Consider the following 14,118-nt stretch of genomic DNA (forward strand, 5'->3'; position numbering starts at 1 on the left):
ACTCCATTTATAAGCTCTATTTTTATTTCATGCAGAACTGCAGTGTGTTTGGTAAAATTATTTAGAATTCCCTCTTTAGTTATTTGATTCAAAAACTGTCGACACTTATAATCTTGATATATGAATATCAATGAGAAAACCAAGGCAAAATGGTTCAAGAGACTTACCCAAAGCCACATTCGAGGTCTGTGGAAGAGCAAAGAATAGATTCCAGCTCTCTTAGGTTTTATTCACAAAATCATTCTTCCCCTCCAAATCTCATACAGTTCTTGGTAGGCTTTGGAGCCCCAGCAGGTCAGCTTTTATCATTTTTTTATATTACCATAGTGCCTAGGAACCCCAGTCATGAACCCCCACGGTGCTAGGTGCTGCACAAACACAGAACAAAAAGGCAGGTCCTGTCCCAAGGAGCTTTTCCCCATAGGAGGAAATGTTTTCAGAATGGAAATCGTTTTGTTTCCCTCCCCCTCACACACATCCCAATCTTGTACTAGAAGAAAAGCATAAGCAACACAATGTGACCAGTTATTTTGAAGCTGAGGCCTGGTCTACACTAAAGAGTGTGAAAAATCCACGGCCATGAGCAACATATTTAAGTCAACACCCTCCCACTAGGTCGATGGAAGAATTCTGTCATTGGCCTAGCTACTATCAGGATAGAGAGCATCTATACTGAAGCACTACAGCAGCACAGCATTTCAAGTGTAGGCAAGCCCTGAATCCTGCTGAAGTGAGTCTCTTTTTAGCTCAAGGAATCATTACAGACCTTTATGATAAAAAGTGCTGGCATTTTCCTGAAACCAGTAACAAAACAAAAAGCCCCGTATGTGTTGGTCCAGATTCTGTTCTCACCACAGTAACTCCATTAAACATGTGGGTTGCAGAGTTGTAGCCGTGTTGGGAGACATGGGTGAGGTAATATCTTATTGGACCAACTTTTTTGGTGGAAGAGACAAGTTTTCGAGCTACACAGAGACCAGTTAAAGTGAAGTGGGCAATTAACACCTCTGCAGTCATAGGACAAACAAGGGTTAGTAGATTACACATTGCTGTACTGTAGTGAGCCATAAAGCCAGTGTCTCTGGTTTTATGATTTTTTGGGTCTAGCAGAGTTACGAATTTAAGTTCACAGGCTTGTCTTTTGAAGGTTTCCTTTGAGGACAAGGACTGAGAGATCCCATACGGAATGATTGCTTTGTGCAAGTGTTCACCCATGGATAATAGGGTGTTTTTTGTCTACTTTTTCTGTGTGAGTTCAGTTGAGAGCATAGTGATTATCTCATTGCACGTAGTTGTACCTAAACCAGAGCATCAAATGCCCCACCAACAACTATGTGGGTGAAACCATACCAATCACTATGCTCTCAAATGAACTCACACAGCTGAAAACGGCTTGAATATCCTCAGTGCCAACAGAAGACAGTGCAACACGCTTCTAACTCTACCTCTTCCCTCCAACAGAAATGCACAGAGCCCAATACCAGCATTGAACCTGTAGTGAGGGCTCCATAGTAGTCTGGGGAATTTAATAATTGGAGATATACCAATCTCCTAGAACTGGAAGGGACCTCGAAAGGTCATCAAGTGCAGCCCCCTGCCTTCACTAGCAGGACCAATTTTTACCCCAGATCCCTAAGTGGCCCCCTCAAGGATTGAACTCACAACCCTAGGTTTAGCAGGCCAATGCTCAAACCACTGAGCTATCCAAGGAGACAGCACCCACTCTTTCTCCAGGCGTATTTATATACTCTTCACTCACCTAACTGGAGAGGCAATTTTGGCATATCTTTTGCATGGATAAATATCTGTACAGTTTTTGTTATAATTGCATACGTCTCTTACACAAGTAAACAACATTTACTTTACCATTTGTTAGTAACTGAAAATTACCAAGAAATTTTCAACAAAAATTAATTAATTTGACATGACCATTAGTAGTTATCTTACTTGGTTTTACTAATTAAAAATTACTCAGTATTTTCTGAGCGTTCATAATAGAAATAACTGAGGAACACCTGCAAGCTCCTTGTTGCAAGAAGAAGGAAACTAACAAATTAGTGTCATTTAAGTAAGCGAAGCCATTCTACCGCCTAGCATGTGCGGAACTGCTGGTGCAGGTGGTCACCATGTACTGGAAACTGCTATATGGATCACTGAAAGGGATCAAGTAAACACAGATGGAGAATACCCTGACAGGTTTCCAGTGTAGTTCAGTAACTAAAATACGATTATGTTGCTGATACGCAGACTTGGAGCGGAGCTCTTTCCCATAATACTTGGATATGCATGTTCCTGAAGGTTCTGAGGTTTAGCAGTTCATGACGTTCATGTAGTACAGTGAAACAGGCAGTTCAATATACAGTTCTATGTTGGATAATGATGTTCGCAGAAGTTACTGTGAGCAGAGCTTGGGCTATATTAAGAGTTGGGAGTGAAGCAGCAGCATGCACTGTTTTTGCCATTCTGTAATACCTGTCAGAGGTTTCTAGAGCACTTCACAAATAATTAGGCCTTGTTATACCCAATGAAGTATAAGAGGGGTGTTAATCAGATTTTCCAGATGAGCAAACCGCAGCACAGAGAAGTTAGGTGAATTGTTCCAGAACTCTCATATAATCAGTGGTGAGCTGGGAAACAATGCCCCTTAAGTACACATGTTCCACAAGTAACAGAAGAAGCTGCTTCCTGCAGTTTTCTTCACTCAGCAAAGGCTATGGCTACACGTAGCGCTGCACAGCGCTGCCGCGGAAGCTCCCGCGGCAACGCTTTGAAGCGCAAGTGTGGTCAGAGACCCAGCGCTGGGAGAGAGCTTTCCCAGCGCTGTCCGTACTCCACCTCCCTATGGGGATTAACGTACAGCGCTGGGAGCCGTGCTCCCAGCGCTGGGGCTCTGATCACACTGGCGCTTTGCAGCGCCGCAACTTGCAGCGCTGGAGGGGGTGTTTTTTCACACCCTGCTGCAGCACTGCAAATCTGCAAGTGTAGCCAAGACCAAAGAAAACTGTTGACAGAAGATGGCAAGCAGAAAAGAGTGGAACTCCTGAAAAGTGACTAAGAAGGAGAAAAGTGAAAGTCTCATCTACCTTTATTTATAAATATTTGGAATTTATGTCACCTATAAAGAAATCTCAGGCTCCAGCTAAAAACTCTCAATTACAATAAAACACATGCGGACTCTGGATAGGTCACTTCTTCTAGGAAGCAACTGCTTTCAAAAAATACCTTTATTCATTGTATGTATTATAGGGTGACAATACACTCGATAAACTGAAGAGAACCTTAACACTTGTTCCTCTTCTGTGGAGTCTGCAGTCAGGTCACTGGACGGACTCCCTGTAATCAATCAGCCAGCGGGGGGAAACAAAACAAGTGATGGCACCCTTACCTCCAACCCCATCTTCAGAATCAACCTCGTAGATGCTCTCCCCTTCCATGTTCTCTGCAGGGTCAGGCTGAATGCAAGGTTTTCTAGTGGTGACCTGTTTCAGGCTCCAGAAGGAAGATGAATCCACACACTCTGCAGCCAGCAAGTAGTATCTTTCAAACAAAATGTAAAAATAAAGCCATTGGATTATTTCTGCTAAACATTTTGGAGTTTGCTTTGTCTCCTTGCCCCCCAAAATTATGAGATCTTCTGTATCAACCAGTTCTGATGGCAGAGATCCTCACCTTGGGCCACGGAATATCCCTGGACAGCTCTAAGAGTGAGGTTTAAGCAGAGAAACCATTTGTCATAAACATACAGCCAAGGGTAGCATAAAATCTCTCTTAATCCTGTAAAGGATTAATTCCTCTTTTACCTGTAAAGAGTTAAGAAGCTCAGATAACCTGATTGCACCTGACCAAAAGGACCAATAAGGGGAGAAGATACTTTCAAATCTGTGGGGGAAGGTTTTTGTTTGTGTCTTTGTTTTGTTCTCTTCGAGTCAGCAAGGAACCAGGGCAGGAAAAATACATCTTAAGCATATCTGGACTAAGCATCTAGTTTTGCAGAAATAGTAAGTAATAGCAAAGAAGTGTGTTAGATTATCCTTTGTTTTAGCTTGTGAATTTTCCCTATGCTAAGAGGGAGGTTTATCCCTGCTTTCGTAACTTTAAAGTTTTGCCTAGAGGAGAAATCCTCTGTGGTTTTGAATCTTTTGTTATTCTGTAAAGTACTTACCATCCTGATTTTACAGAGGTGATTCTTTTACTTTTTTTCTTTCTTTATAAAAAATTCTGGGGTTTTTTAAGAATCTGATTAGGTTTTAGTGTCCTAAAACCCAAGGGTCTGGTCTGTGCTCACTTGTTACCTGTCTGATTGGTAGAGTATTCTCAAGCCTCCCCAGGAAAGGGAGTGAAGAGACTTGGGGGGATATTTTGGGGAAACAGGAACTCCAAGTGGTCCTTTTCCTGAATCTTTGTCTAACTCACTTTGTGGTGGCAGCATACTGTTCAAGGACAAGGTGGAATCTGTGCCTTCATTCCAATTCATCCAGTGGACATTACATCTGTAGATAGGTGTAAAGATTGGAGTGCACAGAAAAAGGACAAACAAAACCCCATATGTATCTAAAGATGAAGGGAAACAGAGAGTAGGATAGCTCACTCCTTTTCCCAGATTGGACCTAAGTATCTACCTCTTTCCATTATCCACCTCCAATCTATGCTTGTGTCTCATACTCATGTAATTTCCACATCTTTCTTTTAAAAACAAAAATCTCACACGGATGGAAAAATATACTGATGAATCAGGACATGTCCATGTCTCCAAATGGAAGAAACCAACAGCAGTAGAGCAGAGAGGAGTTACTAGAGTAGTTTTTGAAGAAAGAGGTGGAGAACTATTCCCAACCTTCACACACCATTCTCAGATGCTCATGATTTATATAATATGAGAGGTGAGACCAAAACCACTCTTCTTCTCTGGGTATGAATTTTGCAAACCCGTTAGAGAAGAAAATGGAAAATGAAATACAGCATTAAGAACACATTGGCAGACCTGTGTCGTAGATGAGTGAATTGGGACAGGACAGGAACACAACACAAGATCGATGGCTTGGATCAAATACATAATGATCTGGCCTACAGAACATAGGTCGGGTACTACAGGTTACAGAGCAGTGCATTGACAATCTTCAGCCTTTGTCACTTTCACATGAGCAAGTAACTAATTTCTACTGATAAATCTGTGGCACCAAACTGAAGGTTCTTCTCTTTTGCTTTCCCACAACATTAAGACTCCAGCCAAACTACTCCATCCAACAGCCTTTTACAGAGAGGGCTGAGAAGAGGACAGAAAATTCACAGTGACAAGTGAGTTGGGCCCATCTATGTTTTGTTGTTTTCAGTTTCCTTTCTTCAACTTATTAACAAATTAGTACAATGGCATCAACAAATCAGTGTGTATACATATATTAAACAGTCAAGTGCTAGGTCATTTTGTTGGTAAAAGAAGTGCATACCTAAGTGTTTTACAACAGATGATCTCTACATCTTCAATTGCTTCAAGCTTCCCACTCAGCTTCTGCGTGTTTTTGTCCACTTCCCTCTAGTTGAGCCAGCTCTTTCAACGTGCCAAGTGTGAGCCATGTTATACTGCATGCAAGGCACTGCAAAACACTCAGCAGACGTTCCATAGAGCGAAAGTTGTTGTCACCCTTCTTGTAATGTTCTGGCTTCTCAACCTCATTTTAATGTTCCAAAAAAGGTATTTCAAATCAAGGCTCAAGTTTATCAGAACGATTATATCTACCATTGGCTGGGGTTTGAGGATTGAAAAAGGGTCTATATAGTAACACTGATTTTCAGTGATGAAATATCCATTAGAAAAACTCTTAGTTTGGTAAAGAATCCATAATAAATAAGTTCCATTTAATAAAAATAATATTTTAACATACTTACCAAACAACTGGAGTTCAGTGGCCATAATATCAACATCTGGGTGAGTGTTCACATCTGAAATATTTAGATGTCATATGTAGATCTAGGGTATTTTGCAAGAATGTTACAAATTATGGTCCCTGTTTATAAACTACGGTGCCATCAACTATGCATCCCATGGCTTGAAAAAATCTGTTTTATTCTTTCCAGGATTTAGTAATGTTTCTGTACAATTAAATGAATTTTTAGCTAAATGTTTTTAGAAAGTCTGCAGTGCAAATTCTCATAATTTGAATTTTCAACCAAAAGTACTTGTGAGTTCTTATAGTGGAAATGTTTCCTGGTTTCATTCAGTTCATCTGACTGTAAACATTGTCTGGACAGATTAGTCCTTCTATAAAGTGATAGATATTGTTGTGAGATTTGTATAAAGTGGCTGGTGGCCAGAGGGTATAGCACAGTGTCTAGAAACAAACGAAGTTACCTTTACCCATTGAAATGTACCTAATACAGACACAGACTTCCACGTCTAGTGCTGAAATGTCAAAAAGACAATGACTTGAGCATGGCTTGCTCTCCCAGAGACTAGATCACAGAGGTCTGAGATATCTTTTTTATCCAAATAGCAAAGATATAACTATGCTCACATTTGATCTACAGTAGTTTTTTCTATTCCCCAGATTTACCAAACAATGTAAGGTGTATGCTGGCAGACAGAATATTCTCTTCAGCCTGCACTACTTAGAGCTATTAACATCTAATTCATTTTGTTCTACTGTGATATCAGTCAAAGGAAAGAAGTCTGATCGAAAACGTTCAATATATATGATGCAGGTGTTATGCAGCTTAATATGTTTGTTTATCTGTGTCTAAATATAATTGTGTGCCTTTGTCAAAACCTCCTTAATGTAGCTCACTTTACAGTGTGGTACTAAAATAAATCAAGTTTATATCCCTTTATGAAAACATATGTGTGCAGAGTAGTAAATTACAGAGATTCCAAAGTATTAAATGTATGACTGTTGGTTACCAATACCTAATTTGAATATTATATTACAGTTCAGGTACTTCCCAAACAGTGAATTGCTAACTGTACTGAGAAATTAATTCCCAGACAACTCATCTTCCTCTAGCTACAAAATTATCACTAGGCCTATTATGGGAAATGAGTGAGGTGAAGAAAAAAGGGAAAGAGTAAAACTACTTTTTAAATCGTATTAATTTTACATTTCTTCCTTTTCTAATATACTTTTCTTTATTTCATGCTTGCTGAATCTCTCCACGTTCCATCTGCACAATGGTTACTGTTAACAGTACTTCAACATTTTTTATTTAGGGGAAAAGATACTCTATTGTTCAGTTCCCTAGTTATGAGAATTTTTTTAAATTAAAAACTGAAACCAAACTGCTGCAGCACTACTGAAAACTTACAGCTGCTCAGATGCAATCACAGCAGCGGGTAAAAGCACAGAGGTGGATTTTTTAGAGCAGAATTGCTTCACACTTGGCTGTGTTGGGGATTAGCTTTGCTTTCTATTTGAGACACATGAATTTGGAATTTAAGAAGTTCGCTGCTCCTCTGTTTTTTCTTCTTGGCTATAAGGCTACGTATGAGTCATGAACGGAGTTAGTACAGAACAGAAATGATTCACTGATGGGTTCCACACATTCCAAATTTGCGAGGGTCAAAATACCTACAGTACAAGTTATTGCCTTTGGCTGCGTCGTCTCATTTTTAAACAGTATAAAGCTCCTTTTTCAACCTACTGCATGCCCTCCTTAACACCACACAATGGGCACATTTTAACACCAAGTTCCAGGAGGTAGAGCAATGATGTGTAACCTGTGATCTGGGTAGGTTTGTTTCCTTTGAGGTGCTACACTGTTATCCTCCAGGGTGACTGTATTAAGAAATGTATTTGAGCATGGGCTACAGCCCACTTCATCAGATGCATAGAATGGAACATATAGTAAGAAGATATATACACACACATACAGAGAACATGAAAAGGTGGAAGTTGCCATACCAACGCTAAGAGGCTAATTAATTAAGATGAGCTATTATCAACAGGAGAAAAAAAACTTTTGTAGTGATAATCAAGATAGCCCATTTCGGACAGTGTGTGAGGAAACTTAACATAGGGAAATAAGTATCCTCACACCTTCTTGTCAGCTGTTCTCTATATGTATATATATCCTCTTACTATATATTCCATTCTATGCATCTGATGAAGTGGGCTCTAGCTTATGCTCAAATAAATGTGTTAGTCTCTAAGGTGCCACAAGTACTCCTGTTCTTTTTGCGGATACAGACTAACACGGCTGCTACTATGAAACCTGTATTAAGAAAATGTATATTTGATTATGATCTGAAAGTGAAAGCAAACTGAAGTGTTTGAATCTGCACTGTTACTATGGGGAGGATGCAGGGGGACAAAGGTAGGAGCCTGACAGGCTCAGGGAGAGCAAGGTAGCTCTCTGGGCTCTACCTAAACCTTGGGCAGCCCACACAGCTGGCCAGAGCATGGGAAAAAGGGAAAAGCTGAGAACCAGCAACCGGCTCTAACTCTCTTAGGGTATGTCTACACTACGAAATTAGGTCGAATTTATAGAAGTTGTTTTTAGAAATCGATTTTATACAGTCGATTGTGTGTGTCCCCACTTAAGACCATTATCTCAGTGGAGTGTGTCCACAGTACTGAGGTTAGTGTCGACTTCCAGATCATTGCACTGTGGGTAGCTATACCACAGTTCCCGCAGTCTCCGCTGCCCATTGGAATTCTGAGCTCCCAATGCCTGATGGGGCAAAAACATTGTTGCTGGTTGTTCTGAGTAAATGTCATCAGCTCCCCCCCCCCATGAAAGCAACAGCAATAAATCGTTTCTCGCCTTTTTTCCTGCGTTACCCGTGCAGATGACATACCACAGCAAGCATGAAGCCCGCTCAGCTCACCGTCACCGTATGTCTCCTGGGTGCTGCCAGACATGGTACTGCATTGCTACACAGCAGCAGCTCATTGCCTTCTGGCAGCAGACGGTGCATTACAATTGGTAGCCATCGTCGTCGTCTCCTGGGTACTCTTTTAACCAACTTCGGTGAGGTCAACCGGGGGCGCCTGGACATAAATGGGAGACGACAATGCACCGTCTTCTGGAAAGCAGCCAGGAGATGATGATGGCTAGCAATCGTACTGCTCCGTCTTCTGGCGAGCAGCCAGGAGACGATGATGACTAGCAGTTAGGCTGGCAGCAGACGGTGCAGTACAAGATGTATAAGAGAGATGGAGTGGATCAAAACAAGAAAGAGACCAGATTTATTTTGTATTCATTTGCTCCCCCCTCCCTCCATGCTCAGTGGTTTGAGCATTGGTCTCCTAAACCCAGGGTTGTGAGTTCAATCCTTGAGGGGGCCACTGTGTGTGACAACCCTGTAAGCCATGTCATCAGTCACCCCCCCTCCATCAGAGCAACAGCAGACAATCATTTCGCACTTTTTTTTCAGCACAGACGCCATAGCACAGCAATCATGGAGCCTGCTCAGATCACCACTGCAATTATGAGCACTGTAAACACCACGCGCATTATCCTGCAGTACATGCAGAACCAGAACCTGCAAAAGCAAAACCAGGCGAGGAGACGATGGCAGCGTGGTGACAAGAGTGATGAGGACATGGGCACAGACTTCTCTCAAAGTACGAGCCCTGGCAACGTGGACATCATGGTGTTAATGGAGCAGATTCATGCAGTGGAATGCCAATTCTGGGCCCGGGAAACAAGCACAGACTGGTGAGATCACATAGTATTGCATGTCTGGGACGATTCCCAGTGGCTGCAAAACTTTCGCATGCTTAAGGGCACTTTCATGGAGTTTTGTGACTTGCTTTCCCCTGCTCTGAAGCACAAGAATACCAAGATGAGAGTAGCCCTCACAGTTCACAAGTAAGTGGCAATAGCCCTGTGAAAGCTTGCAACGCCAGACAGCTACCAGTCAGTTGGGCATCAATTTGGAGTGGGCAAATCTACTGTGGGGGCTGCTGTGATCCAAGAAGCCAACGCAATCAAAGAGCTGCTGATATCAAGGGTGGTAACTCTGGGAAATGTGCAGGTCATAGTGGATGGCTTTGCTGAAATGGGATTCCCTAACTGTGGTGGGGCGACAGACAGAACCCATATCCCTATCTTGGCACCAGAGCACCAAGGCAGCGAGTACATAAACCGAAAGGGGTACTTTTCAATGGTGCTGCAAGCACTGGTGGATCACAAGGGATGTTTCACCATCAATGTGGGATGGCCAGGAAAGGTGCATGACGCTCGCAACTTCAGGAACTCTGGTCTGTTTCAAAAGTTGCAGCAAGGGACTTTTTTCCCCAGACCAAAAAATAACCGTTGAGGATGTTGAAATACCTATAGTTATCCTTGGGGACCCAGTCTACCCCTTAATGCCATGGCTCATGAAGCCACACACAGGCAGCGTGGACAGTAGTCAGGAGCTATTCAACTATAGGCTGAGCAAGTGCAGAATGGTGGTAGAATGTGCATTTGGACATTTAAAAGTGCGCTGGCGCAGTTTACTGACTCGGATAGACCTCAACAAAACCAATATTCCCATTATTACCACCGCTTGCTGTGCGCTCCACAATATCTGTGAGAGAAAGGGGGAAACATTTATGGCGGGGTGGGAGGTTGAGGTAAATCGCCTGGTTGCTGATTACACGCAGCCAGACACCAGGGTGGTTAGCAGAGTACAGGAGGGCGCAGTGCGCATCAGAGAAGCTTTGAAAACCAGTTTCATGACTGGCCAGGCTACGGTGTGAAAGTTCTGTTTGTTTCTCCTTGATGAACCTCCCCCGCCCTTGGTTCACTCTACTTCCCTGTAAGTTAACCACCATCCTCTCCCCACTTCAATCACCGCTTGCAGAAGCAATAAAGTCATTGTTGCTTCACATTCATGCATTCTTTATTAATTCATCACACAAACAAGGGGATAACTGCCAAGGTAGCCCGGGAGGGGTGCGGGAGGAGGGAAGGACAAGGCCACACTGCACTTTAAAACTTATTGAATGCCAGCTTTCTGTTGCTTGGGCAGTCCTCTGGGGTGGAGTGGTTGGGTGCCCAGAGGCCTCCCCACCGCGTTCTTGGGCGTCTGGGTGAGGAGGCTATGGAACTTGGGGAGGAGGGCGGTTGGTTACAGAGGGGCTGTAGCGGCAGTCTGTGCTCAAGCTGCCTTTCCTGAACCTCAACCATACGCCGGAGCATATCAGTTTGTTCCTCCAGTAGCCTCAGCATTGCCTCTTGCCTTCTGTCACCAAGCTGATGCCACCTATCATCTTCAGCTCACGTTCATATTGTGCTTTCCTGGACTCTGACACTGCCTGCCTCCACGCGTTCTGCTGGGCTCTTTCAGTGGGGAAGGACTGCATGAGCTCAGAGAACATTTCATCGCAATTGCGTTTTTTTCGCCTTCTAATCTTCGCTAGCCTCTGGGAAGGAGAAGATAGTGTGAGCGTTTAAACATTTGCAGCTGGTGGAGGAAAAAAAGGGAGAGTGGTAGTTAAAAAGACATTTTAGAAAACAATGGGTAGACTCTTTCATGGTAAACCTTGCTGTTAACATTACATAGAACATGTGCTTTTGGTACACGGTCGCATTTTGCCTCTTATTGAGGGTATGCCAGTTTGGTGTGAGAGATCTTTCACGCAGGGCCGGGCAACAGAATTTGACTTGCAGGCAGCCATGGTAAGACACAGTCTTTTGGCTTCTTTAACCTTCATAACATGGGGGAATGGTTTCAAACAGCAGCACCCTCATTTCCCATACCAAGCTGCCGTTGGGTTGGCCATTTAAAAGCAGGAGGGGATGTGGTTTTCGGGTTAACATGCAGCACAAACCCAAATACCCCCCCCACACACACACACAATTCTCTGGGATGATCGCTTTACCCCTCCCCCCACCACGTGGCTAACAGCGGAGAACATTTCTGTTCAGCCACAGGCAAACAGCCCAGCAGGAACGGGCACCTCTGATGTCCCCTTAATAAAATCCCCCTATTTCAACCAGGTGGCCAGGAATGATATCACTCTCCTGAGGATAACACAGAGAGATAAAGAATGGATGCTGTTTGAATGCCAGCAAACACCGGGACCATACATTGCTATGCTTTGTTATGCAATGATTCCAGACTATGTGCTACTGGCCTGGCATGGTAAAGTGTCCTACTATGGAGGACAGAATAAGGCTGCCCTCCCCCAGAAACCTTTTGCAAAGGCTTTGGGAGTACATCCAGGAGAGCTTTATGGAGATGTCCCAGGAGGATTTCTACTTCATCCCCAGACACATTAACAGACTTTTCCAGTAGCTGTACCGGCCGCGAATGCCAGGGTAAATTAATCATTAAACATGCTTGCTTTTAAACCATGTATAATATTTACAAAGGTACACTCACCAGAGGTCCCTTCTCCGCCTGGTGGATCTGGGAGGCAGCCTTGGGTGGGTTCGGGGGGTACTGACTCCAGGTCCAGGGTGAGAAACAGTTCCTGGATGTCGGGGAAAACGGTTTCTCCGCTTCTTTGCTGTGAGCTATCTTCAATCTCCTTCTCATCATCTTCCTCATCCCCAAAACCCGCATCCCTGTTGCATGCTACTCCACTGATGGAGTCAAAAGCACAGGGTGGGGTAGTGGTGGCTGCACCACCTAGAATGGCATGCAGCTCATCATAGATGTGGCATGTCTGGGGCTCTGACCCAGAGTGGCCATTTGCCTCTCTGTATTTTTGGTAGGCTTGCCTCAGATCCTTAAGTTTCACACGGCACTGCTGCAAGTCCCTGTTATAGCCTCTGTCCTTCATGCCCTTGGAGATTTTTTCAAATGTTTGGGCATTTCGTCTTTTGGAACGGAGTTCTGATAGCACGGATTCGACTCCCCAAACAGCGATCAGATCCAGTACCTCCCGTTCGGTCCATGCTGGGGCTCTTTTGCGATTCTGGGACTCCATCATGGTCACCTCTGCTGCTGAGATCTGCACTCACCTGCAGATCACCACGCTAGCCAAACAGGAAATTAGATTCAAAAGTTCGCAGGCCTTTTCCTGTCTACCTGGCCAGTGCATCGGAGCTGAGAGCACTGTCCAGAGTGGTCACAATGGAGCACTCTGGGATAGCTCCCAAAGGCCAATACCGTCGAATTGCGACCACACTACCCCAAATTCGACCTGGCAAGGTCGATTTCAGCGCTAATCCCCTCGGAGGAGTACCGAAATCTATTTTAAGAGCTGTTTAAGTCGGAAAAAACGGCTTCGTCGTGTGGACGGGTGCAGGGTTAAATCAATCTAATGCTGCTAAATTCGACCTAAACTCGTAGTGTAGACCAGGGCTCAGATTCTCTTACCTAGACACAATTAGAACAGCCTTGTTGTTGCTCTAAACTTGTGCCAACTAGCTATGTTCCCAAGGATGTGTGATCCCACAACTCCCTTCCCAACCCCCAAACACATTTCTGGTGCCAGAGGCTGCAGAGAGGGAGATGTAGAAGCTGTAGATGCTAGTTTTACACTCACTGGAGACTCCCATGAACTGGGGGAATCTCCAGCCATGCAGAGGCGACGTGTGGGGGGGAAGGGGCCATGCAGGGTCACGTTCCCCCACCTCCCCCACAGGATTTCTGCTTTCCATTTAGCACAGAGGTTTTCAAAGTGTGTGGCACACCCACTTAGACCCCTCCCCCCCACCAGTTTGAAAACCATCGCTTCCTCCCAGGAGCCAGCAGATCAGAAGCTGGTGGGAGCTGCCCATGCCCCCGGCTCTCCATGCTGTGGGAGCTGGGGTGCTGGCTGGCTGCCCAGCAGCCCTCCCTGCCCTGCTCCCTGAACAGGGATGCCTTTGCACAGCCAGGCGCTCCCCAGGCAAGACAGGCAGCACAGCTCCAAGATGCACCCTTGATGTGCTCTTGCCTCTCCCCAAAAGGAGCCTGACACCAGCCAGCGATGCCCCCTGCCTGCGGAACCCAGATGCCACACGATGCTCCCCAAGGCACTCGCTTGCTGCTGCACTGGTGCTTCTGGCTCTGCTGCTGCTCCTCAGCCCAGAGGAGACGTATGTGGCAGTCACATTCCCCCCCCCCCACCCCAAGAATTATGCTTAGTCTCTGACAGCCGGACATGTGCAGGTCATCTTTGCTCTCTTTGTGCTGCCTGCGCCCCAGAAAATATGTTCTACAGTACTGACAGAGGCCGCTCGACCTTTCTCAAATAACACGTTTGG

At 44.5% G+C, this 14,118-nt stretch overlaps 1 protein-coding gene across 5 annotated transcripts in view; it reads right to left on the reverse strand.

Annotated features, from left to right (window-relative positions):
• Positions 1-14,118, reverse strand: part of PPP2R2C (protein phosphatase 2 regulatory subunit Bgamma) — a 279,740-nt gene that overhangs the window by 129,851 nt on the left and 135,771 nt on the right. Inside the window, exon 2 of one of the 5 annotated variants that reach the window (XM_039540605.1) lies at positions 3,386-3,537. The exons of the other annotated variants lie outside the window; for them this stretch is intronic. Within the exon in view, the coding sequence (XP_039396539.1) occupies positions 3,386-3,434 (49 nt within the window). The 5' untranslated portion in view covers positions 3,435-3,537. The remainder of the gene's footprint in view (positions 1-3,385; positions 3,538-14,118) is intronic. 5 annotated transcript variants of the gene reach the window in all.

The sequence above is a fragment of the Mauremys reevesii genome, linkage group 5 (assembly GCF_016161935.1).
Source record: "Mauremys reevesii isolate NIE-2019 linkage group 5, ASM1616193v1, whole genome shotgun sequence".
In the NCBI taxonomy this organism is placed as follows: Eukaryota; Metazoa; Chordata; order Testudines; family Geoemydidae; genus Mauremys; species Mauremys reevesii.